This window comes from Diceros bicornis, chromosome 22 (assembly GCF_020826845.1).
Source record: "Diceros bicornis minor isolate mBicDic1 chromosome 22, mDicBic1.mat.cur, whole genome shotgun sequence".
NCBI lineage: Eukaryota > Metazoa > Chordata > Mammalia > Perissodactyla > Rhinocerotidae > Diceros > Diceros bicornis.
In genome coordinates this window covers 37,705,184-37,732,568 of record NC_080761.1, presented here as the reverse complement: position 1 = coordinate 37,732,568, position 27,385 = coordinate 37,705,184, and the positions used below count along the sequence as shown (strand labels likewise).

Genomic DNA, 27,385 nt, shown 5'->3' with positions numbered 1-27,385 from the left:
ATGGTAGATCTATCCTTGATTTTTTGAGGAATCTCCATACTGTTTTCCATAGTGGCTGCACCAGTTTGCACTGCCACCAGCAGCGTATGAGAGTTTCCTTCTCTCCACATCCTCTCCAACACATGTTGTTTCCTGTCTTGTTAATTATAGCCATTCTGACGGGCGTGAGGTGATATCTCATTGTAGTTTTGATTTGCATTTCCCTGATAGTTAGTGATTTTGAACATCTTTTCATGTGTCTGTTGGCCATCTGTATATCTTCTTTGGAGAAATGTCTGTTCAGGTCTTTTGCCCATTTTTTAATTGGGTTGTTAGTTTTTTTGTTGTTGAGATGCATGAGTTCTTTATATATTTTGGAGATTAAGCCCTTATCAGAAGTATGGTTTGCAAATCTCTTCTCCCAATTGTTAGGTTGTCTTTTCGTTTTGTTGATGGTTTCCTTTGCTGTGCAGAAGCTTTTTAGTTTGATGTAGTCCCATTTGCTTATTTTTTCTATTGTTTCTCTTGCCCGGTCAGACGTGGTGTTTGAAAAGATGTTGCTAAGACCGATGTCGAAGAGCGTACTGCCTATGTTTTCTTCTAGAAGTTTCACAACTTCTAGAATCTGTTTCACAAATCTGTTTCATGCCAAATTTGAATTCAGTTCCATCAAAGACCCATGAGGGTCCCGGTATTATTTAACATAAGGATCTTGTTTTCATGTCAAATTTTTTTGAAGCCCAGCATGCCTGTAACAATAAATTTCATATCTATTGATTGAATCTATGTACCTCTGCAATAATTCCATGTTCCCACACTACCCTTGTCCCACTGATCCACGGTCCTTAGAGTAGGAGACAGTGCTATTGAGTTTATTTTGCTAGTGAACTTAATCTATAGGATGTAACTGTGACACATGATTGGTGCAAGAACAAAAAGTGGTTATTAGAGGATAAACTTATTCTCCAATATGAGTGGTCCCAGGAAAGTCTGGAGAGCCCTGTGAAATTTGTGAACTCCATGCTCCACATGGTGGCACCCAGAATTTCTGGTTCTGCAAGGAAAAAAAATTGTAAAAAATAATTTAAGAATCTAGAAGAAAGAGCCTGAATCCAATTGGAAGTTTGGGAATATAGTAAGGCAACCACTGAGGGTTTTTTAAATGTAGAGTGAAAGGGAAATGAGTAAAACAAAAGCAATGGAAGTGTGTTAAATGATCATAGTGAAGATGGCTTGTATCTTTTATATTGCTCAAGGTTACAAGGGGTAAAAGAGATTAGAATACATTTGGAGAAAAATGGTTAGGTGAAACATCTCAAGTTTTCTCACCTCAAAAAGGGAAATATTTCAGGGTAAAGCTAAAATTGTATTCCTTTGCTTGAGCTCAAACAGCAAGAGTCATGAGGAACTTCAGTTGGGAAGAAGAATGGTCCAGGAGGAATGGAACATTTGACTTCAGATTTATGCTGGGAATTTCATCTCTGCTCTCTATTAGCTTTGCCATAGCTTTTTGCCTTTGAGCTAGTTATTTAACTTCTCTTAGGCTCGTTTTCTTTTCTAAAAGAAGAAAGAAAAAGTTCCTCTCCATATTATGAGAATTAAAGAAGACAGTTTCCATCAAATATTGGGCTCACTAAATATATTGTGGGAAAAAGACCACCCTGTGTTTATCAGGGTTACTCAGTTGTATAGCTGCATCCCAGCTACATAACAGACAGCCCTTTTATATGCACAGATGAAGGAACGGATAGTGGTTATAAAACACATGTACATTTTAATTCCTAGGCACGTCCTCAAAGATACCTTGTTATTAAACTGAACCCAAGTTCAGAGAAGATCTGTGTCTGGAACAGTTCTTGTTGCACTGACGAAGAAAGCCAAAGGGTCAGAGAGAAAATTTCATATCAATGTCCTTTCCAAAATAAATATCTCCTTGAACTTCACAACTGCCGGTTCTTTTCCCTTCAGAACACTCAAGTTCGAGTCCCTTTTTTGTCATTAATAACCGTGGGACCTCTGACAGTCTTTTAACCTTAGTTTCTGCACTTGTAAAATGGAATTCTAATACTGGCTCTGTCTACCTCACAGGCTTGCTGTAAGCATCAAATGAGATAATGTTAGTAAAAGTTCTTTCTGAACTAAAATGTACCAAACAAGTGTAAGGAATTTTTAGCATTGGTCAATGAACCACCTCTGTCACTATGGTGTGGACCAGTGGTTCAGTCTCTTACCCAGCAAAGAATCCCTACAGGCATTTACTCTGCATTTCTTATGATCTTCTCTTTTCTTTTCCTTTCACGCACAGTTTGGAACTGAAGTGGTCTCATATTGCATGGTCACAGACTGAATATGAGATCTGTGAGAATGTGGGCATGTTGCCTTTAGAAATTACGAGAAGGGGATATTCCATGGACTCAGCCTTTGTGAGTGTGAAGGTAATATCTCTATAATGTAAGTTGTCAAGCTAAAACTTAGGTGGCTGGTTGGTGCCTTTGATTATTTGCTTAGAAAAAATCAGGGTAACCAAGGAAATTTCAAACTGCAGGAGTGTCACACTATTCTAGAGATTCTAAGTACAAAATCTCCTTGTCCCTCTATCCTTTATCTAGCTTCATTGGCTCCTAGATATGATATTTCTAATCTATTTTTAGTTTTTAAATCTGGTCATTGAGTCTTGAAGTTTGATTTCCCAGGGAATTATATCCTACCTAGTGAACTTAGGCCAAACTCTGCTTTGGAAAGAAAAGTTGTATGCAAAGCATTCTGTGAGATACCCAGAGCAAATTTCAGTCCCCAAATGATCCACCAGGATCATTCCTGTGGTCTCAGTGGATGAGGAAAATCAGATGACAAACCTATGTTAAGAGTTGCCCAAGTCATGCGAAATTAAGAGTGCATATATCAATCCAGGCACCCTGAAATACAAGGAATATTCAGGAATCACTTTTGGATCAGTCAACTTGCTATTCCTTTCCGTTGGCATGGACCATGGAGCATAACCTATGGCTTCTAGAATTGAAAGAATTTTTAGGAGTCACTATCATAGTAGTACTTTGAGAGAATGAGAGCGTGAAAAGCTTTTACATACTAATAATGATGGTGAATGAGCCTTAAAGACTCCCCACCTCAGTCTACTAAAAAGGGCACTGATATTCGTTTCTGGAAATAATGGCATCTCAGTTAAGTCTCAATTACAATAATAAATTCAAATCACCCTCAGAGCCTTGTGCACCTAAATTCTAACATATCCAGACTCAGTATTGATCTTTCTAGTGGGCATAGGCTCTTTTCCCCAGATCTGTGGGTGCTTTATTGTTATTAAAACATCAGATGACGTGGTATGCTCTGTAATTTTCTGGCAGATTGTTTATGGAAAAAGAAAGAATCTGCCTGGATGGTTTTCCAGTAATCATCTGGTCCCCCATAGAAAGCACCATATGCTCAAGTCTGGCATTTTGGGCCACACTACCACTCACCTTGCCAGGTAGAAAGAACATACGTGGTGTGACATGGAACCCTTTGTCTACTTAAGCTGAATGCACACTCTGAACCTGCCAGCTGAGTGTGCAGGGCTTCATCAAACAGCCCTAAGTCCTTCAGGGACGACTGTACCCACAGCACACCCTGCTGTTTCATTCCAGAACTTATTGGTTGCTTGACTGGGAGCAGGAAAAAGAGAATACTTTCATGCGTGTTGTTTGCCCTGGTTTGAATCATGCGCCTTCACCAGATTGATTTCTCCAACCACCTTGCCTCAGATTATTCCTTTTCTGTAAACTCATAAGATTCTGTAAACTCAGTGGTGGTAAATCCTAGGTAATTGCATGTGCAAGAGCCATGCGGGGAATGTAACTTCCAGCATATGGTGGATTCAGGTGTACAATGGGCTTCCTTTTCACAATGAAAGGCTGTTCAGGAGGAGCCTTGGCATTGTAGACAAAGAGCAAATGGAAGCTTAGGAAGTAACACCCTTCTTCAGCAACATGTCTCCACAGCAGACCCATTAGCAGATGTTAGGGCCTTTGATTAGAAAGGGACATAATGTCTGAGGCTATGGAAATAGGAACTTTTAAGTTTTTAATTGTGCACTTCATTCTTTCGTATGAAGGTGATGAAATATACTAACCCACTTTCCTGACCATCTGAAATGTAAAAAAACGTGCAAAGTACCCACTGCCTATTGTGCTTACACGGGGTTCTCACTCCATGACCTCTTTTTCAAACCAGCCAAGGACACTATTCTTAACATATATTTAGGCTTCTCCTGGGGGAAGTTAAGGCCATGACTTCACAGCCCTTAAATCGCCTCTGGTTTTTAGCCCTGGGGGTGGGGATCTGAGGATCAGTCAATAGTCTCTTTAGACTAGAGCGATTCTTCCTTCCTTCCTTCCTTCCTTCCTTCCTTCCTTCCTTCCTTCCTTCCTGCTTTTCATTTTTTACAACTTACTTGATGGAGCCCCTAAAGCCCCTGGTTCTGGGTGTGGATTGCCTTTGTGGGGCTGTTCACCAGGTCTGTAATCCCCACAAAGCTCTCCTTCATTTCTGTGAGGAGGGATGGTTTCATCCAGACAGGAAAATGGGCCAGACTTGTTTTAGTTCATCTAGTCTAAAGGCTTTCAGTGCCATGGAGCTCACAGGATACCTCAAAGCTGGCTGACAGATCATCTCACAGGTTGTCAGGAGGGCCTGCTGTTGCCTCTCCTCCCCCACCTCCCCCTCCTCCCTCTCTCTTCCCCCTCTTCCCCCTCCTCCCTCTCTCTTTCTTCTGAGGCACCATTTTAAAACTAGGTTGGGGTAGAGGGAAGGCAATGAAATAAATGATACTTGTAACAAAGAGAAAAATATTGTTTAAAATTCATGTTACTTTCTCCAATAACTGAATCATTTATAAAGGAGAAGCAAAAGAAAAAAAGTTTTACGTTCACTTCTTTTGATACTAGTCTAGAAAAAAGTTAACTTTAAGGCAGATCCGTGTAGCCTGGATCTAAAATGATTTGTTATAATAAAAAAACTACTTTATGTTAAAAACAGATTTAAGAGCATGAGTTTAGTCTGGTATGAGACTAGACTAGATGTTTCTCTATCATAGAATATTTATTTTTATTAAAAAAAGACATTTTTTTCCCTTAAGGTCAACCAAGTGTCAGCTACAGTTGGAAAAGATTTCACCTTGAGTCCATCTAAACTGATTCAGTTTGACCCAGGTACGTTTTGTGTCTACAGTTTGTTTCATGTCTTGTAAGAAAGTCTGGAGATTGTGGAGAAGCCAGAATATTATGCAACTTTAGCCAACTAGAAACTCCTCAGGGAACTGTATCACCCCCCTCCAAGAGAGATCAGTTTGGACTTGAGGTTTTGCCCCTCATATTTTATTACAAGTGAATATTTATTTAAAATGAGAAGAAAGATCATAACAAATAACAAATATCAAAGCAAACATCCAAAAAATCCAGAAAAAAATAATGCCGTTTAAAAAAGTATTTAAGGGCCTGACACAAAGCTGAAACAATTTAATTGCCTCATATTTTGATGGCAAATTTCAGAATGTTATATTCATCTGGATTCCTAAAGGGCATTTTTTTTTTTTTTTGTGAGGAAGATCAGCCCTGAGCTAACATCCACGCCAATCCTCCTCTTTTCGCTGAGGAAGACTGGCCCTGAGCTAACATCTATTGCCAATCTTCCTCCCTTTTTTCCCCCTTTTTCTCCCCAAAGGCTCCGTAGATAGTTGTATGTCATAGTTGCACATCCTGCTAGTTGCTGTACGTGGGACGCCGCCTCAGCATGGCTGGACAAGCAGTGCGTTGGTGCGCGCCCGGGATCCAAACCCAGGCCGCCAATAGTGGAGTGCGTGCACTTAACCGCTAAGCCATGGGGCCAGCCCCCCTAAAGGGCATTTCTAAATAATCTGTCTTGGAATAGGTTTATATGAGGAGATTCCAGGGGAAATTATGATTTAATTAGCACATATTTTGTTTAAATCTGTGGAATAATTTTGTTAGGTGCAAAAGGGAATATTAAAGTGTGATACCTGCTCTCACTAAAGCACCAAGGCTAAGCCATGCCTTCTTTTCCTGGCTTCTGTAGATGGGGGCAAGTAGCTCTGCCTCACTGCACTGCATGGTTTTCTCTTTCCCTCTGGTCTGGGGTGGACCTGGATCACCTGTCCAGGGGCAAATAGAAAAGGCCTTGAGAAGCAGCCAGGGCTTTGGCTTTGTGCTCTCCTACAGAGGAGGTGTTCTGCGCTCTGAGAACGCTCCACCAAGTCAAAACTCTTGCCATGGTCTGCCACTGACACATGATGTTTCAGCAGAGGCAAAACAAAAAGTCCTAAATACCATCGCTACTCCAGAATTGACAATCTTAATATTAAACAGAGAAAAGAAATGCCTTTCTGCAGTTCACCACAAGTAGTATGATGTGTGGTAACTATTAGTTTGCTAGGGTTGCCCTGACGAAGTATCACAAACTGGGTAGCTTAAAAACAGAAGTTTCTTTTCTCACAGTTCTGGAGGCTAGAAGTTCAAGATCAAGGTGTTGGCGAGGTTGATTTCTCCTGAGGGCTGTGAAAGAGAATCTGTTCCAGGCCTCTCTACCATGCCCTGGTGGTTTGCTGGAATCTCTGGTGTTCCTTGGCTTCTGCCGTATCACCTGATCTCCGCCTTAATCTCTACAAGGTGTTCTCCCTGTGTGTGCGTCTGTGTCCAAACTTCCCCTTTTTATAAGGACACCAATTAAGGGCCCGCTCTGCTCTAGCGTGACTTCATCTTTAATTACATCTGTAATGACCTTATTTCCAAATAAGGTCACATTCTAAGGTACTGGGAGCTGGGACTTCAACATACGGATTTTTGAGCAACACAATTCAAGCTACAACAATGAGCCTTGCATTTGACATGCAACAACCCAGATATTGTTATTGGCCTCCTTCCTGTGGTATTTAAGTTTCTGACTTGCATAAGTTTGCTCCTCAGGCTGACCACAGTTTGTGAGAACCGTTCCCATTGTGTGTTTGATATCTACCCTCAGGTTGCTGCAGGCTCATGTGTTCTGGTCAACCCCAAGATGAAAGGATTTGATGCGTTTGCCCTATGCTCCTTTTGTACTTCATGTTAAGGCTGTTCCAACCTTTCCACTTTTGGAGAGCGAAGAGTCTTTGTCAGATGTCATCTTTATTATTTGAGGTCTGTTTGTCACAAGATCAGGAGTGATTTTGGCTTTCAGTAGATTTTTGAGCCGCCCACCAGGTGCTCTGTTTGGACTGATAGGAACCAGAATGTATCTCAATGGAGGAGTCTCTGAAATCCAGCTCTTGGAGATTCCGCTGGATAAGATAAATACTCATTTGTCTAGGGAGTTTACATGCTGTTTTGAGTAGATACTGATGACTTCTGGGGGCTCCAAATAGTCATGATTTTAGAGATTATTTAGACATTTTAAGAAAAAAAATAAACATATCCTATAAATTAAAAAGAAACAACACTTGACTGTTCATTGTTTTGGAACTTATTAGCCAGAAATAGTTTCATAAGCTGAAATCTTACTTTAGAGAATTTTAAAGTTCCCCATGTCCACAGGTCCTGTAAATATTTATTTACTTCCATATTGTTTACCTTGCTTCTTTTGGGTCTGGTGTCCCCAATCCCATCCCTTCCCCTTTTGCCCTTTAAAAACAGCAGCTTCCACGATTGGCGAAGAAATAGAGTGAGAAATCAAAGACAGTGGGGTGTTATAAGGTTTGAGAGCTCTTGGGAGGGAGCTGGAGAGAAACTGAGTGGCTTTCCAGTCTAGTGAGCTATACGCAAGTAAACTTGCCTGCAGCCTTTGCACCAAACTGAAAACTAATCTTGAGTACTTTGCATTCAGCTATTGTGACTAATCTTGAGTTGAAGTGTAAATATTCTTAAGAAAATGATTGTTTTCCTTTAAAATATGTGTTCTTGAAAGGTTTGCTGCATTCTTAATTGAGACTTCATTATTCCTAAGAGTCAAAATGTTTTCCAAAGGAACAGATCTCTAATGCGGCACTTACTAAAAAACATTGAGAAAATGTCTTTCAACAGTAAAATAGCTTTGCAGGAAAATATCCAGGAACTGACCTACTCTGTAAAGTGGGGTATGTCTGCATAAAATGACACCTTCTCTCTCCTCTTCAGCACCTTTTTTTTAATGGGAACAGGGGGTCAGTTCAAGCCTTCTGAAATTGCTTATAATCTCAGTGATTTAACAAATACTTTGCACCTTGAAAGTGGGAGAGGAAGGAAAAAGAAAAACCAAGAAAGTTCTTACTTCCAATCTTATTAACCTTAAAAAATTGGTCCTATGTGCACACCTGGTAAGCATAGAAGCAAAGCTGAAATGCAGGCAAACAAATCAGAAGCACTTAAATGAAACTTGGAATAGATTTTCTCTAATCATCTGGTTCTACTCCATAAGGTCTGACAAAAACTTTAAGGTTTTTTTGTGGGGAGGAAGGGGTACTATAATTTTTTAAAAAATGATTCTTAAACTAAGAGAGCAATTGGTTGGGGCTTGGAAATATTTTTTTGTATTGGATTTTTATTTGAATAATGCTTAACTTTATGGGCTTTGAGAGTCAAAACAGTTCTCCGAATATTAAAAATCTGAGTATTCATATATTTTCTTCATTTTTCAGCCTCTTATCTCTTCTTGCCAGTTTTATTACACCAGCTGCCTATGTGGTCTCCCAACTTCTAGCCTCTCTACCTATCTGCCTGCACCCCTCAATCTTCCCATATAACACTCTCAGTTTCATTTTTCTAAGACATCCGTTTTCAAAAGCCTTCCCTGTTGCCTATGGTTTAAAGTCTGAATCTGGCCACCTAGTATTCAGGGCTTTCCGCAGTCTTGCTACAAACTGCTAGTGCATCCTTATCACCTTCTACTCACTGACGTGACCTCTCTATTCCAGCCAGCTAATCTGTTCAGACTTCCTTGGTCAAGACCTCTGCTTCACTATCTTTCTGCCTTTGCTCATGTGGTGGTTTTTCCCATTTCCTCCCTCCAAATCTTTCCAGCTCTGGAGCCAACATACATATAGTATTCACCATCTATTCTGTATCTTTTGGCAGCTAATCATACATAGCCTTGAATAATTGACTTCCGGTATTGACATCTTGTCTCTTCAAGGAGGTTTTAAATTCCTTTATATCAGGGCTTGTTTATGTTACACCCATGGTATTCTCCACAGCATCATAAAGCAAAGGTAAGTACATAATAGAGACAGAATATACATTTTGATGGATTGATTCATCCATCCATGAGATGGGAATTATATACTATTTTGTATTAGATGCTTCAACTTCTCTATTTGCAAAGACTACAAAAGTAATTGATTTGAGAACTCAATTAATACTGAAAGCTTAACAAATTAGCCTATTTTTAAAAAAAAAAGATTATTTCAAATACTCTTAATTTTTTCCCTTGAAGTACAACCACAAGTAGCATAAGTGAACAGTTTCATCTTTCCATTGGATTCTGTTGGGAATCATGCGAGTTTGATTAGATCATGAAATCTATATGTGACATACTTTCAAGATGGAGGCCATCATAGAGATGGCACAACCGAGAAGCATAAATCTTTAGAAAAGAATCTGCAAGGAGAAAAGAATCCAGATTTTCAGAAGAGAAGACTAGAAAAAAAATAAACTGAACTTCTTTTATAGAGAGTTTTACAGGAACAAAATCACTCAAATAGCCAATGAGTAAATGAGAAAGAGTCAAGTTTTCAAAACTTTGCCCTAGAAGGTTCAATTATAAGTTGATCATCTTTTTTCCCCTTCAACTTGAGCCTTCTGTCTCCACTAAACAGTACTTTCTTTTCTTCCTGCCACCGCTTTCTCTTCTAAATAAACTCAGGGAAGTGTCCTGTAATCTACATCATGGAAACTGGTCAGTATTAGACAATCTCAGAAGTTTCTTCCAGCTTTAATATTTTGTGTTTCTGAGGTTGCTCTGGCTACCATCTTAGCGGTGACAGGATGGCTGGGGATATGTAACATCAAAACGGCTTTTTGGGGACGGCCTGGTGGCGTAGTGGTTGGGTTCACGTGCTCCACTTCCGTGGCCCAGGATTTGCGGGTTTGGATCCCGGGTGTGGACCTATGCACCGCTTATCAAGCCGTGCTGTGGAGGCGTCCCACATGTAAAGTAGAGCTGGATGGGCATGGATGTTAGCCCAGGGCCAATCTTCCTCAGTTAAAAGAGGATTGGCAACAGATGTTAGCTCAGGGCTAATCTTCCTCACCAAAAAGAAAACAAAACAAAACAAAAACTGTTTTGTGTTAAGTTTACCAAGTTACTGTGAACCAAGCTTAATTGTAACTCCATGAACAGAGGCAGACGGAAAGAGAAAACAAATTGGCTCAATCTATTTCTAGAACCCCCAGCCCATAAATTCTCTCTAGGAGGATATCAAACTGCTGAGTATTACATCATCAGAAAAAGCATTTGCAGCCTAGAAGGATCTCAGGAAGCCGATGGATGCAGCTGTCTTTAGAAATCAATCATGTCAAGGGTTCCAGGAATAGCATGAAGTACCATCCAACAATCACTTTTAACTGTCTACATCAACCTCTTAAGGTTTTTGAAACTTAAGGTTTTAAGATTGCAGTACTTGTTTATTCTTAAGAAGTGAAGGGGCAGGTTGGGAAAAAATTAAGTCTTGGAACTCAGCTACTAACCATTTTTTTGTTCATCCCTTCCTTGCAAAATGCAGCTTACTTTTTTGTTACAGTGTTTGCGTTTAAATGGATTCGTCATTGTCCAGGAGCAAATGTGGTCTTTTAATATTATTTGGGAGAACAGCACGACATCAGTGGGTTGGTAGAAGTACAATAGCTCACTCGGGCTACTGCAGTCTGGCTGTAGACATGTTAATTAATATATTTCTCTGACACCTAGGTGATTGAAATGGCAATTAAAGAGTAATTAAAATGTTTACTTCTTGTAGGAATGTCAACTAAGATGTGGAATATAGCAATTACCTATGACGGATTAGAGGAAGATGATGAGGTCTTTGAAGTAATTCTGAACTCCCCTGTGAATGCGGTTCTTGGCACAAAGACAAAAACTGCAGTGAAAATTTTGGACTCAAAAGGAGGTATTCTTTTGATCCTCATCTTGAAATCAGGAGCGGTCCTGGCACTGTAGCTGCTTGCTTTCAACAGCCAACGTGTTTGATAACGCCTTCAAATCAAAATGCTTAATTTCTTCTCAAGAAAGCAGCCTCCATGATGATGTAGGGCCTTTATCCTGGTTTCTGCTTCATGTGGCTTTCCTCCTGCTAAGAACTATCGTTTGAGAAAAGCAACAAGTCATTGCCGTAGTTTTTTTTTCCTACCCGTTTGTTGTTCTCACCAAGGGGGAAACAACGTTGGTGAGACTCTATCGACAATTATTTTCCCCTGGAGTTTGTAGGGCTATAATTACCTTCCTCTGTTAAAGAGAGCTCTTAATGCCTAAAATCTGAGCCCCCACTGTAGTGTGACCACGAAATTTTTAATAGAGGAAAGAATTGGAGAAAAATAGATGTGAAAGATGCAGCTGGCTTGGGGATTCAGGAGCAGCTGGAGAATATTAATGAATAACCTTGGGTTGCAGAGCCAAATAGGTCCTGGATAGTATATGCTCAAGAACAACCTGTGAACTAAAGAAAGATTAACCAAAGTCCTTGGTGCTCTGATTTTTTTTTCTGCCAAACACCCTCTACTTCTCTGTCTGTTTAGCATTTGACAAGTGTCTAGTGACCATGCTCGGTCTTACACCCCTGTTTTTACACCTGTCATGTCCTACGGTTCATGTGTTTTCCTTACCTGAAATCTATTATCTCCTCTTTCTCATCCTATAATAAAAATAAACATTATTCTCTTTCCTTTATAATACATTTCTACAACATCTCTCTCTACCACCTTTCTTCACCAAATTCATTTCATTTTCAGTAGAATTTTCTGGTCACATGAAGTACGTAAAATACACGAAGTACACACTTTACACATGAAGTATAAAATATCCAGACAAAGGTTTTGGGTATAGATTTTTTTCGTACTAATTGGCAATGTTTCCAATAGAAGTAGCTCTATTAAGATTGACTGGATCTTTGTTCTATAACAGTTGAATGCTAATTTTTATAACTGTTACTTGATTTCACCGACATCTTCAAAAAATTCCAGGTTCTGCCTCTTGGCGACTGGGGAAAGGATGAACACCTTGAAGTGTTTGTGGAATGATACTTGATCAGTAAATAAACCTGACACATGGAAGAGAGTACTATAACACGAAGGGAAGTGAGGCTGTTTCCCAAGTAGATGGTGTGATTATAAAATCATGACCATGATTTTCACTTGTGGTTTGTGAAATCAATTTCATGACTTCATAATCACCCTGTAGATGTGCAGAAGGGTACAGCTTTCCTGGATGGAAACTGATGAAGAGTAAAGGAGTTTCTGGCAAATGGTAAAAAGGCAACATCTGGTGGGAAAACCATCCATCTAAGTTTAATGACAAGCTGCTCCAGGGGCTGTGTCGATGTGATCACTTATCTGTTTGCGTAAAATGAACTGACCTGCCATCTTGCATGCCTCCAGGACGGTGCCATCCTTCATATTCCTTCAACCCAAACAAGCACAGTGCATGGGAGAAGGGCAGTTCGCACCCGCTGTCCCTGGGGTCTTCCTCCCCGCCTACTTCTGGTTCCTCTCATCTGGAAAGAAGACCCTTGCCATTTTCCAAGCAGCTAACAGTCACCAGAGGAGACACCCTGCGGGGCATTGATTCTACAGATCCTTCTGGAATGAAGCTTAGGACCCGAGGGAATGGCAAAACAGTAAGGATGGGGACCGTCTGGAATTTGGTGTGTGGATGGAATACATATTAAAAGAATCAAAAGATATTAATAAGTATTCTGGATCACTGAAGAGGCTGTTTTGATTCTCATAGTGAGTGAGGGCCTTGGTTCCTTGCACAATCATGCAGTGCCTTTTGTATACGAATATCATAATGCTGCCCCACTTCATTAATTGTATTAAGTGAAGTGATAGATATACCGACTCCTCTATATGATTTCTACTTTGGTTCCTTTTGTGATCAAGACAGATAGGGAATGACCAGTGACCTGGGAATAGAATGAGATTAAGTGGCCTACTTGGTGTGGAAACCATGGTGTTGATCTTATTAGCACAGCATTCCAACCAGGCACAGATTCATGAGTGTGTGTGTGTGTGTGTGTGTGTGTGTGTGTGTGTGTGTGTGTGTTTTCTTGGACCTCTGTGTACTAGAAACATACCAACAAAATAAGGATGTGTTTTCTGCCCGACTGGGACTACGCATGTATGAATCAACGTTAATGAGTTTTGATTAGGTCTAGTGATTTTTAAAATTCCCATGATTTGGGCATGGAAAATCTTAAGGAACATATGTTTTAAAATTTTTCCAACATTAATGAGATCTTACTGGAAGAGTTTTAAACTATTGCTAATTATTAGTCACACCAATTTTGTTCATATTTTGTTCTCTGTTGATTTCAGGTCCATCCATCCTTTATTTATAGAAATGGAACAGACATCATCTATCACGTAAGCATAGTCTGAGAGCATTGCTAAGTATCTTGTATTTATGGATGCAAAATATTTAGTGAAACTATTTTTTATCTTTTATATTTACATATTTCTCTTAAAAACTTGTTTTGATATTTGTTTTAGAGGATTGGGTAATCAGAACATAAACCTTTTTATTTTTTTGCTTTGATTTAATTTTTGAATTGCTCATGTTTACAACAAACGTTTTTGTTTGCTCTCTTGGTGTTGGTTTTTTCTTTATTGCTGTTTGTTGGTTTCCTTAAGTACCATGGAATGGTGTCCCTGAAACTGGAGGATGACAGTTCCCCAACTTACAAAAGGAAGGCCAAAGTATCCATTATTAGTCAGCCGCCAAAGACAGGCAAAGTGGCAGAACTGCCTCAAGCAGATAAGGTGGAATCCACAACTAACTCACACTCCCCCAGACAGGTATGAAAATCTTTTTACTTCCTATTCACCTTACAACAAGCTGTTTGCTGGGCCACAAAGCAGCCTTGAAGCTTGGGGATAGTTTACTCAACACAAATACCACACAACAAATGAAGACCTAAAGGAGGTAAGGGTGTGATCAACTTACATGAAGTCAAATCTAAATTGCCTTTCCTTCCCATAGGACCAGTTGCCCTCATTTCCCAAGAACTGCACACTAGAATTAGAGGGACTCTTCCACTTTGAGGAAAGCCTCCAAAAGCTGTATAAGTGCAATGGAGTCGCCTGGAAAGCATGGAGCCCTCAAACCAAGGTGGGACCCAGGCTGAGCAGCCAAGTACCTTTACTTGCTGTATGCCCTATGATAAGCTAGTAGAGAGGGAACGATCTGGCAAGTCATGCTACGTCTGCCTGCCCTTGTTACACGTTGAAGACAAAGAGGAAAAAATGGCCCAAGTGCTGTTTTAAAAATGACAAAATACACTAGTTATATCAATACAATTTAAGAAGATGTTTACTTATTTTGTTTAATTATCATAATGTCAAAGGTGTAAAATTGAAACGTTGCCAACTTTGGTAGTGTTTTCTGTAAGAAGTCATAGCATTTCTCAAGATGGAAAATCAGGATTAGGGCTGACCTCCTCTCTGGTGACAAAACTACTCTATTCATCTTAGGGGACTCATAGGACTCTTTTTGGTGAGAACAGACTCTAGATTGTAAAGACCATTCCACTGTGAACACAGACAACTATTTTTCAGGAGGTGGAATACAAATCCTGCCCAGCTGGGTGGCACCATCACTCAGGCTACTGCCACTCCTTGATCACAGAGCCGAAAGTCACCTGGAACACAGCTGCCCGAGCTTGCAGGGAACAGTAAGAAACCCTGTTTCACATTTGGTTGATGTTTTCTTTTCTACTGTTTTTCTATTTTCTCATGGAACTGTAGGGTTCCTTCATTCATTCAAGTGTTGTGTCTAAAAGCTACCTGGCTTTGTTTTAGGGGCCTCGGGGAGTTCTGTAGTTCAGAATGGATTTGAGACTGACCTTGATAATGTATTTTGACTTAGCTCTTTTATGTAAAACTGTACCATTGCCACAATTCAATTTTTTAGCTTCTCTATCTCAATCTTTTGGAGAAAATCAGAAGGAGCTTTTCTGAGTCAGCAGCATTACAGGTTCTATCAATTTTTTAGTATTAAATAGGAATTCCTGCCCACTGATTTGAAAATATGTAGCAATGAAAGGTCTTGTAGCATCAGACCTATGACAATGTAAGAGGCATTGATGGTTATGAAACCAGACAAGTTGGACAAAGGGTCATTGGGTAATGGAGCACTCAATGAAGGATGACTTGTGGTCAAATAATGACAACAAAATTTATCTAGTCCAGAAGGACTTTAAAAATGCATATATAACTATGCTTGACCCTCCTTTGTGCCTACCTGGATATTATCCAAAACAGTGCAATTAGACTAATATGTCCCATGGCTGGAAATTGAGACTAGAGAAGTCCCTGGTGAATATCAGTCAGATCTTGCAGTTCATCAAATTTAAAGTTATGTTCGTCTAACAACACTATTAAGAAAATGAAAGGGCAAATCACATTTGGGAAAAGCTAATCTCCAATCCTACCTCTGATAAAGGTCTCAAATCCAGAAAATACAAATGATCTGACAAATCAATAACAAAAAGACAACCTGATAAAAAAAATAGCAAACAACTTGGAGACTTCACAAGAAAAGACATATAACTGGTGAATAAGTTTATGAAAAGGTACTCACCATCATTAGACTTCACGTCCACTAGAACAGTAAAATCACAAAGACTGACAAGACCTAATGTTGTAGAGCAAGTGGAATTGTCATGTATTGCTGGTGGAGGTGTAAAATGGTATAACTACATTGAAGAACTGTGTGGCAGTTTCTTATAAAGTTCCATACATCTACGCAGTGACCTAGCAATTCTACTCCTAGGTATTTACCCAACAGAAATGAAAATAAATGTTAAAAAAAAGACATTCACAAAAATTTCATAGCAACCTTTTTCATAGTAACAATAGTTTGGGTCATTTGTCTTTTCTTATTGATTAATAGGGGTTCTTTTTATTTTCTCCATCAACAAGGGAATAGATAAATTTTCTTTTTTTGAAGAAACCTACTACTGAAACCTCCAACAATGTGGATAAATCTCACAAACATTATGTAGAAAGAAAGCAACCCAACATAAAAGGATACATATTGTATGATTTTATTTATATTAATAGCAAAAACTAATCTATTAGTTGGTGTTAGAAATAAAAAAACAATCTCTGACAAGGATCAAGGGGTGACTAGAAAATAGCATGAGGTGAGGTTCTAGAGTGGTGGAACTGTTCTATGTCTTGCTCCAGGTGGTTGTTACCTGGATATATACAATTGTCAAAATTCATCAGATTGAATACCTAAAAAATTATGCATTTTATTGTATGTAAATTAAACTTAGACTTTTAAAAAGCTAATAAAATCTTTTAAAAGTATATTTAAAAACTGGGCAAATCAACCACACTTTTCTTCACTGATGTATTTCATGTTCCAAGTATAAGTAAAGGTACCATTGAGGTTAGTCAGTGGCTTTCAGGTTTTTGTTGATGAGTTGGTGATAGAAGATAAGTTAAAATATTTTTTGAAGTCTTATAAAATAGCATTGTTTAAATGCATATACTCCCATAATGCTGTATGTTAAAGAACAATTAAGACATTCTTCCACCAAAATAACGAGATGTCCTACTTTTATTTAAAATTTGTCTTGATGCATTGAAATCTCAGGTGGGAATAGTGGTATAGGTCTTTTTTCCTCCTTGAAGAAAGAGCTTTGATGTGGAATCAAAAGCTCTCTGAACTACAAGGAGAAGATTGCAACATGCTACAAATGAGAAGATAGGGTTTCTCTACTGAAAAAAGTGAGGGCAAAAGCAGAAGTGTAGTTATATTCTAGCCAAGGTTATCAAGATAAAATCATTGCTGGGATTTGTTGGTGAAATGTAGATGAACAGAGCAACAGAACACCCAAACCTCGAGTTTTGGAAGCAGCCTTATTGTTCATCTTCCAGTGCTTTGCCAATGACAGTGCAAGTAACTCTGCTGGCCTATAATGAAGTTTCACTTGGTCCTTAATGTTATGAGAAAAATAAGGGCAACATGTATTGAGTGATAGCATTCCATCCATTCATTAATGTTGGTGTAGGGTCACCAAGTGTCTTTTCTTAGAAGGACTGTTCTTTATTCTGAGATTATGGTCTTCTAGCTTTTTGGTGTCAAAATCGTTTCTTAGGAAATAATGGCAACTTTTAGTAGTATTATTGATGTCTTCATGTTGACAATCAGTCCCCCAGTATCTTATTTTATTTTATTTTATTGATCCATCTAATTGCAGCTGGGTTTTAATGGTGGGTACAAAGCGTAGTAAGACTAGTTATAAAGGGGTTCTTCATATATCTGTTAATATCACACAGTTCACTCATTCCAATAATAAACTTAAAGCCCAAATTAATTTAAAAGCCTAGTTAATTCCTCATGCATTTGACCTAAGATTTTATCTGCAACTTGGTTGGAAGCACCTTCACGCCATGACCCTTTTACACTAGCCTGACCTAGTTCTACATGCTTCCTTGTCAATAATGCCTTACTTTTACCTTACACTTTATAATTTACAGAATGCTTTCACATATATTAGCTTATTTGATCCTGCCATCACTTCTGTGAGGAAGCAGATACTATTATCTACATTTTACAGATAAAACAAAGAGATTTGGGGAAGCATAATCACTTGCCCCTGGTCATACAGGCAAGTAAATGGAAGAGATAGGATTTAATTTTCCATTATATTCTCCAAAATAGCTCCATAAGTATAGGGGATGTCTCATCTCATGTGTATTGACAAGTACACGTGTTTTAACTTTGTGTTGGGCTAACCTAAAGTAGGTTTTCAAAATTATGTGTTAACAATCTTTTATCTTTCATGGCAAAGACATATTAAGATTTAGATTAAATTATAGATTCTAAGTTTCCTTTGGATGGAATCAAACTAACCTTTCAGGGCCAACCTAAGGTGCAGTCAAGTTCCAAGTTTACAGATTCATTCATTCAAATATTTATTGAGCGCTTATTGTACTGGAAATGTCTAGACCAGACCACACTTTAAGTGTTATTCCTCAGTATTGGCCACACAACCCAATGACTAAATCATTCCTCATTCACCAATGAGCTTCAGAGAAATAGACACCATAGCTGTCCAGATCCAGCTGTCTGCTATGGCAAGTCTTTAAACCCTACGTTTTGCTTCAGTAAGGTTATCATACAATCCTGATAATTCCTTCCCATATCCCTTTCCCACAAAGCCCTATCAAGAATGTGCGAGTTGCTGAATTTAAATTGCAGAATTTAGCTTTCATTGAGTTGATGTCTTACTATAGGTCCAAATTAAAAAGGTAAATATTATATGTCAGAGGCAATATTTATTCATTGCATATATAAGAACATAAATGGTATTTAGAAATAGTATAAATAGAAAAATACTTTGTTCTGGAGTAAACTATTATAAAATCTATTATAATAGTGATAAAATTTTCCATCTCGCCTGTTATTTCAAAGGGATTAGTGATCATATCTAAAAGATCGAACATGATAAGCAGGTTCAGACTAATTTGTTCATATTATTTTGAAGTTATTTTGATTAACTCTGGTCTTGGGGAATTGTTTTAAGCTGTAGAACCATGACTTCTTTTTAAATGTAAAACTGAAAAAGCTTTCAGAACAAGAGCTAGTTTTTAGGGACAACTTGAGTTTTTCCATCATAGTTTAGAAAGTGACTATGTATCAGTAATATAAACTCTTTCAAATTACACATTATCTGTTTACCACCATGGTCCAGAAATGAAAACATCTATCAAATACCATTTCTGATGGTATTCCAGGGTGTGTAAGAGAGGTAAAGAAAATATATATGGTGTAAGATTTTAAAAATATCATAAAATGCTTCTAATTTTAAAATTTTAATTGGAAGAAGGGATGTGAACATTTGATCTGATTGCATTTGTGTGATACTTCAATATGCAACTTATTTCAAAAGGACAGCAAGAATCATTACCCCAAGAACAGTTGATACTAGTTACAGGCATTTCAGAAAATGTCTAGCAGCAGATTAAAAGCAAACTAAAAGCAAAATCAAAGATCTCCATATTCCTTTGGATCAGTCATTCCAAGAGCAGTATTTTTGAGGGGTGAGGCTACCTACTCAGTATAAGTTTCCTCTGAATCCCATGCCCTCTCCTACCATTCCCTGTGTTTCCATTCATCCTATGGGCCCCTCTGCCTCTTCACCCGTTAGTTTTCAGCTTCATTTTGTCCTCTTCTTCTCCAGCTCCTTTGGCTTGAAAAATGGATGTTCCTCTGGGGATTATCAATTCCGTCTGTGATGTACAATTCATAGTTGCAATATTTTATAACCTGGATATTTACCTTCTCATGAAGTGTTTTAGGAGATGGTTTTAGATTCTATAATTAGAATTAACATGCACGTAGTGTGTTTTTGATTTGGTCTCAGGAACCATTATTTGATTCTGGGCTATGTTTCCTCTGGCTCCCTTGCTACCTGAAGTTCCTTGACAGAGGGTCCTTTACAGCACCCACATTTCAAGAAGAACAGCAAATTTTACTTTATCCCTTGTTCCTAATCAGATTGCTAACTCAACTCAATCTTTATCTCCAATCTCTTTTCCTCTCCCTTGGTGTTTTATTATTTTTTTAACCTAGAGGAGCTAGACTCGTAGATTAGGTATTTCTTGAATTTACATGTTGTAATCTCATCTGCTCATTTCCTTAGGCAGTCATTGTACATTTGGTAATTCTATTATTATAGATCATTATCTATGAAACCATTCTGTTTTCCCACAGGAGTGTCTGGAGCCCCTGCTGGCCTATCCTTAAAGAGTTGCTCTGAAATATATCTATACTTAATCAAAAAGTTTCAAAGAAGTAGATGTTTATTTCTGTAACTAGAAAAATCAAGTTTTCTGTTTTTAATACCACACTTTGAATGCCTTCAAATTTCTGAGCTGTCAAAAGATTCATATTTGTATGTGTGTGTGTCTCTATATTTTATTTTTATATCTATGTCTATTTATATTTATATCTATATAGATATAAAAATAAATATACCCACAGTATTTTATTTGTATATGGACATAAAAGAAGAGAAATGGTGTTTTTGTAAAATAATCAACTGCCTACAAATACCTAAGTATTTCTTTTGTAAATAACTATGGTCTAACATTTTATCTATCCTAAACACAGATCTTTTCCCATCTTGCTCTTTTCGGACTTTTTTGCTTCTCGGAGAGTCAAACATGAAATAAAGCTTATACTTGACCAGCTAAAATGGATTTTACAAAGTCTGTTTTAAAGATAGTTTCAAGAATCTTAAAGCAGGAGGAGATGTTCAATATCCTTGAATAAAACCCGTTACTTTCTGATGATGAAGTTGAGGCTGCCAAGTTGTGCTGTAGGGGAATTAGGGGCAGAGCAGGAAGAGGAACCCAGGTCTCCCACGCTCTGTCCATACACCATAGTTACTGGGGCAGCCCCTCAAGCCCTCCCTCAGCCTACATTTAACACACATTTGATATTCTGTGTTCTAAACCCTCAGCACATTAGAATTACCATATTGGATAGGAGCAGGAGGGGAGAAGATGAGCTATCATATCTGCTGTAACTGTCAGACAGGAGCTGACAATAAATAATGAGGTCAAAGCCGAGTCACAAAACCCAAATCCAGGTGCCTGAGGCCATTCAGAGAAGAGGTAAAGAGCCTTTCATGTCTCAGAAGGCCTGGAAGTTGCCACTGCATTATAGAACAGTCAAGTACTGTATTAGCAGGAAAAATCATTAAGAAATGGATAAATTATGTTCACCATATGTGATCTGGAAAAGCAGAGAAATGGATCTGAAGTTTGAAAAGACATAGGCAAAATGAATAAAATTCAATTCAACGGTTGTCTAAATTTATGCAAATATTACTAATTTTGTTTCCTACTTTTTAAAATATCAGTGGATATTAACCAGGCCAGAAGATCACAGTGACTTCCTTAGTTTCTTGTTTCAAACTTTCTGGGTTAAAAAAGGAAGAAGCAAAGAAAAAAATAATTACCTCTTTGTTTTTTAAAGCATTTTTAAAGAGCTTTTAATGAGCATTGCTGGGGAATTAGAGAAAATCAAACATTGCTTATGGGAATAATTCAGCTAGCTGTAAAAATAATTCATAAAGAATTCTATTTTGGAGGAAAATATTTATATATGTTCGTAAGAACAAGTGCTTTAACTTCTACACAACATACGAAGGTTTGACAGTGAGGCCATGCTCTTTTCACTGAGTATGATGAAAGGGTCACAATTATTGGGGTATTGGACCCAACATACCAAGCTCAAAATGTAGGCCTCAAGTAACTTTATCTGAATAGTTTGCGTTACCTTTCTGATCAAATTAACTGGATAATTGCCAAGTTAATGCTGTTTAGAAATAAACTTCCTATGAGAAGGGTAATATTTTGGCATTAAATAATTAATCTCTACAAGTAGGCAGTTGCTGACTTTCCAAAAGATGTTTAAAACCTATTGAATTTGTGCTTTAATGCCCAGATATTATAATAAAATATCACTTTCTTTGCTGTCACCTACCCCTCACCTGCATTAAAGTTAAAAACTAGAGTATTAAAATCTTAGAAAGTTCTTTCTACATATCTACTTTTTTCTATTTTAAACTGATTTTGATTTCCATTATGCATTTCATATCAGCAGAAATGTTAAACTCCTTATCACTGATGCTCTCATTTCCGTTTGTTTGCATGTAGTCACCTCGGCACCCTTGTAACTGTCCTCTCCAGGCAGCATATGCGATGGCTCTGGAGCCTCAGTGGGAGAAAGTCCTTTTGGATAGGCAAGTATCTGTGTTGCCCTGAGGAGGGAGGCAAGAATATGAAGAGAGTGTCTTCCTCCCATGGGCCAAATGATTGTGGTTTACAATAACAAGCAACGGTTAGAGGGTAGACAGTCCATTTTTTAAAACTCATCTTAAAACTTTTGACACAATACTTTCATTTTGAGACATCTATCTCAAAGAAATAATAAGAGATGTGGTCAGATTTATAAGTAAGAGAATTCAACAAATGGTATTTCTAACAGTAAAAAATTAGAAGTAGCTATAAATAGGGGATGGTTAAATAAATTATAGTATAGCTATATGAAGCTATATGAAATATATAGCTATAGTTAATGCTTTGTAAGGCATTAAATATTAAAGGCATGGCAAAATGCCTTGTTTATTAATTCATTCAATAAATATATGTTAGATGCATATTATATATAAAATATGCAATGTATTGGCATTTGTGGCAAGGTGCTAAGTAAAAAAGCAAAGTCCACAGCCATATGAAGCATGAAATAATTTAGAATAAAAAATTTATATACATGTGATATATATAATACATATATATATATACATGTACATTTATATAAAAAGAAATATGCCAAAGAATTAGAAATATTTTATCTCCAGTGAGAATTATAGGTGATCTTAATTTTATTGCTTGTTTTCTGAAGTTGTAGTATTTTCTACAATTTTAACAATAATGCAAGTCTTTTCAAGCCACTTTAGAAGTAGAATTCTCAGGGCACGTCAAAGTCAATGTTGTCACCATCTCTCCTTAAAGGTATTGTGTTTGAAGGGACTATAATAAATCCACTCTTGGCTTTCCAAATCTCTGTAATACTCAATGAGTCTCTGAATTTTGACATTATCTGCGAGTATTAAGTTAAGGCTGGAGGATCAGTTTTCTCTACTTCTGCAATGACTGATTTCAAGGCTCTATCTCCACAAGGTTCGATTTCATGGCATAGCATCACCTGCTCAATAATTCAAGGAAACCATCCAGAAGGAGACAGTTTATTTTTAACCAAAAGTACTTCATTTTATTCTGCTCAAAAATCTTGACTAAGACTTAGTTGAGAGAAGGGAACATGCTATGAAACTAAGACTGTTTTCACAGTCAAATTTGGTTTGGGAGATGTCAGGTCACGCTGTTGCAAGGATTCTTTTCTCATTTTATTCTTATTTCTATTATGAAAGAGAGTGAGGGAGAGGAATACTTCTTTAAGAAAAATTATAAGAGCTTTACAACATTAAATATAATTTGCAAAAATTGCCAGTGGGAGTAGAGAGACAAGTTGAAAAGCTGCTGTTTATTGGGATTGTAGCAGATTGAAAAAAATTTTAAGCTCCAGACTAAAAATAATACATAGTAAGTTACTTTCAAATATGAAAACCAAGACATTTAAATAATGAAGAATAGACAAGAGCATATCTGTCTCCCTGTGATAGGAGTTCTGCCTGCTGGATAATATGAATAATAACAGCTGCTGTTTATTAAACACTTAAATATGCATGAGCTTTACATGGATTATTTTATTTAATTCTCATAACAGCCCTAGATATACTATTTTTATGCCCATTTCTTAGATGAAGAAACTAAGACTCAGCATGGTTAAGAAACCTGCTCCCAAATGCTCAATTAGCAAGTGGTGGAGCTAGGGTTTGAGTTCGGATCTGCCTGACCCCAATGTCTTATGCTCTTGAGTGTGTCTTATAGGATTCCCAGTTCCTAGTCTGGGTTTGAGAACCTAAGCCTATATTTGCATGTGATCGCTGAGTTTAGAACAATAGCTTGATATGATATCCAAGTGTAAATGTGATAAAATCGTCTGACGTATTGTTTTGGTTTACGTTAGGTTTGAATGACAGAGTGCATGCTGGCCGCTGGGAGTGGATCAGCGGTGAACCTGTCACCTTCACCAACTGGAGAAGAAGACCCCCTCAACATTCAAAGTCTGGAAAGAACTGTGTTTTGGTTCAAAGACAAGGGAAATGGCAAACAAAGGACTGTAGGAAGGGCAAACCTCACAATTATGTGTGCTCCAGGAAACTCTAAATGTAGCTAGCCTTACAGATGCCCACTTGAGATTTCTCACCTATTTATTTACAGGATTTGTGCATATCGCTCAATAGAAAACAAGGTGTCGTGACTGACTTGGTACATTTTTTTTTATCATAGTGTATGAGTGATTTTATCTGGTAAAAGGGAGCATGGATGAATAGTTCCAGGAAGATTGATAAATGAATATTTCTAATAGGAAGAGATACAATTCTTGCATCTCGATACCTTTCAAAATAAGTGCCTGAAATATTGTAAGGTGGAAGATTTACCTATTCCAGAAGATGCCCACCCGGACTCCACTCCAAATCTCAGTCAGCACTGATTTCATGGTCCTTGGATTTTTTTGTCTCAAAACCTCAAACACGTCCATTCGGAAATCTTGAGCGTCTACCACTTCAGTCTGAAGCTAACCCTACCAGCTCATTAAATCAAGGCTGAACTGCAAAGGGTGGCCTTGTCCCTTTGGAACCCTTTTAAATGTGAAGCCTGAGATAAGAGGCTGTGGATAAAAAGGAGAATTCTCTGTGGTGAAAAGGAAGGCTTTAGAGGGAAGAACCCTGCAGATGGAAGCTCATCCGTAAATCTCTAGTGCAGGTAAGGATTCAGGGGCTGCCTGTACTTCAGAGGTCTACCCATCACTACTCATGAGACAGATTTCCTTTTTCCCATAAGAATGTTAACATTGTATGATTCCAAAGCTAATGATTGGGTTGCCCTGGCCTTACAGTCGTGAGAAATTTGAAGTAACGTGAACCTCTCTCTTCATTTGTGCTTATAGTACTGACTAGCATTTCTCAAGGACATTTGGAATTATGAGTATATATGAATGATGGTTAATGTATGGAAGAAAAATACTGCTTCCTCAGGAGTGTCCCAAGGAACTATGCTGATGAACAAAGAAAAATAATACTGAAAATAGCCACTGAAAGCCTGTATTCTCAGAATGGATTTTGATACAATTTTGAGTCCTTAAATCTTTAATATTTGTAAACTTGCCCTGTTAACTTGATTCTCTAATGTAAACGTACCTGATTAATTTATAATGTCAGCTGAGTGAAACATTTTTGGAGCAGTAAAGTATGTTTGCAGCCTTACAAGAACTCCCTTCTGAAATCAAGGTTTCATTACAGGAAATGAGAAATTTATTTCTGAAACATTTACTCAGAATTTTCCTCTTTTCATCTGAAAAGAGGAATCACTGAAAAATATGGTTGTGCCACATGTGACTTGCTATATGAACACCAGTGTAACTTCAGAATCAAAATGGCGCTACCAGTACACCAAAGCTTTGGTGCAAGTTTTATCATCATAATATCTCGAGTGAAACTACAAAAGACTGAAGAAATTCAAAAACATGGCAAGCTTGTTTATTTCTGCTCACTTATCAAGATTTTGATTAATAGAAATATTTACAAAGAGAGGTTGGGGTAAGATTTAGCCTCTACTTCTTACTTAAATTTACACATCATTGTGGAGTCAGGAGGCTCCTAACCTTAGATGTCACAAGTAGGCTCTGGACTGGTACGATGTACAGGTCACCTGTATGACACAAGCAGTCTCTGTTGTTAAATCAAAAGATGCAAAACCCATCGTCTGTAGCAGCGCCAATCCCTTCTGATTTGCTGGCTCTGCAGTGTGGAAAGGTGGAATGCCGGATAAAGAAGAGTTGTTTACCTAAGAGGTTGCATCCTAGGAGGGAAAGTATAAGTTCAAGGAATGAGGAATTCGAGGGTCCCTCCTATCTACTGGGATTCTAGAACTGTATTAACTATTTAAAACTGGAAATCCAGAACCATGGCAACTAGAACCCAGTCAGCATGGTAGATTTTATTATAGATTTCTGCAATGACAAGGGTATTTAAGTGTAATGGCAAATGGTAGCACAAAGAGAGAATGTTTTGACTTTTATAGCAACTAGAAATACTAGAAGATTTAAAAATATTCCTGATCATGAAAGCATTCATCAAGTGGTAAAATCCAAGTAATTGAAAGAAGATGCAAATAAAAATGCAGGCAAGTTTGGATGCTGGCCAATGTTTATCAAGACCTTCATTTCTTTCTCATGATTGGGCTTTGACTCGGGGGAAAAGAAGTAAATGATTGACGTGGTTCTCTCGACCTTCTGTCATCCTTCAGGTTCTAGTCAGAGTGGGAAGGAAGGAAATGGAGTCATGGGTAGAATGGGAATGGGAGATTACAGGAGATGGAAGGAGAGCGGAGGGAAGAGTTGAGAAGGAAGAGTTGGGGACTTATGGTAGCTGAGAGGGAGAGGAGCAGAAAGGAGGACCTGAATGCCACCTGGCTCTTCTCCCCAGACTTGAATACCGACTCAGGAAAAGTCCCACTTTATCCAAGGGCATCAACCCAGCTAAATAGTGTGTAGTTTTTCAGAATCTTCTGATGTTCGATCTTTAACAAATATACATCATATATTTGCTAGAAATAAACTTAAAAAACATTTAATAATAATTTCAGCTCCTTCCAAGGAGTGGTGAAAATGAACCAGGTGACATTTATTTACATTTCTGTTTTTGCTAATTTTTAATACAGCCATAAAGAATATGCACATATTTTCATTAACACTATGGTTCTGTGTAATTTAAACCATAAACTGGTGCTGATTAATTTCTGCAACAAAGCAGCATATTAAATGTACTGTATCTAGTGTTGTATGAAAATTAATAAAATAAACTTATTTCTAGTTCTAAGGTTCTGTTCTTTTGGTTTTTAACATCTTATATTTTTCCTGGGAACACATGGGTTTTGGGTTTTAATGGTTCTACCATTGTAAGAAGGGATGGAGAAGAAAACTCAACATGTCTTTTTTATCTTTACAGTTTAGCTCAGCCTTTAGTTACATGGCTTTTATCCATCCACCCACTGACCCATCCATCCATCCATACACCATTCATTCAACAAATATTGAATATGGAGTGCCAACCCTGCACCTGACAATGTTCCAGATCTGGAGAGATTGTAGTGAATGAGATAGGAGAATAAAAGTATAAATGCATAGTGCATATATGCCAATTTCATATAGGTTTTTTTTAAGCGTGGAGCTTTTTATGGGGGAAGAAGTCACAGTGGAAATCATTCACTACATTGTCCCTTTTCAGAATTGGAGGAAAACACACACTGATGCAAACAGTTCAGGCTGTCTTTTGTTGTATTTCTCTCCTGATTAAGAAACTGGTGTTAACTTCCTGAGTTTATAATCAGGTCAAAGTGTTATTGATAGCAGCTGTCCCAGATTTCCTGTCTCCAAATCAAGTTAGGAACTAAAGTTTTCAAATCTAGCTAATTGATTTTGCAACTCATTTTTTTTTTGAAAAGACAAGCAGTATGTATCTCTGTGTCTT

The 27,385-nt window shown here is 37.9% G+C and overlaps 1 protein-coding gene across 6 annotated transcripts in view; it reads left to right on the top strand.

Moving 5' to 3' along the window:
• The window catches only part of FREM1 (FRAS1 related extracellular matrix 1), a 152,016-nt gene extending 125,291 nt beyond the window's left edge, over nt 1-26,725 (top strand). For all 6 annotated transcript variants that reach the window (XM_058565808.1, XM_058565807.1, XM_058565809.1 and 3 more), the window contains 10 exons: nt 2,285-2,414; nt 5,111-5,183; nt 10,952-11,101; nt 12,585-12,823; nt 13,524-13,571; nt 13,839-14,003; nt 14,188-14,316; nt 14,763-14,878; nt 21,888-21,973; nt 23,821-26,725. In XM_058565808.1, the coding sequence (XP_058421791.1) occupies nt 2,285-2,414; nt 5,111-5,183; nt 10,952-11,101; nt 12,585-12,823; nt 13,524-13,571; nt 13,839-14,003; nt 14,188-14,316; nt 14,763-14,878; nt 21,888-21,973; nt 23,821-24,020 (1,336 nt within the window). In that variant the 3' untranslated portion in view covers nt 24,021-26,725. The remainder of the gene's footprint in view (nt 1-2,284; nt 2,415-5,110; nt 5,184-10,951; nt 11,102-12,584; nt 12,824-13,523; nt 13,572-13,838; nt 14,004-14,187; nt 14,317-14,762; nt 14,879-21,887; nt 21,974-23,820) is intronic.
• Nucleotides 26,726-27,385: the final 660 nt, after the last annotated feature.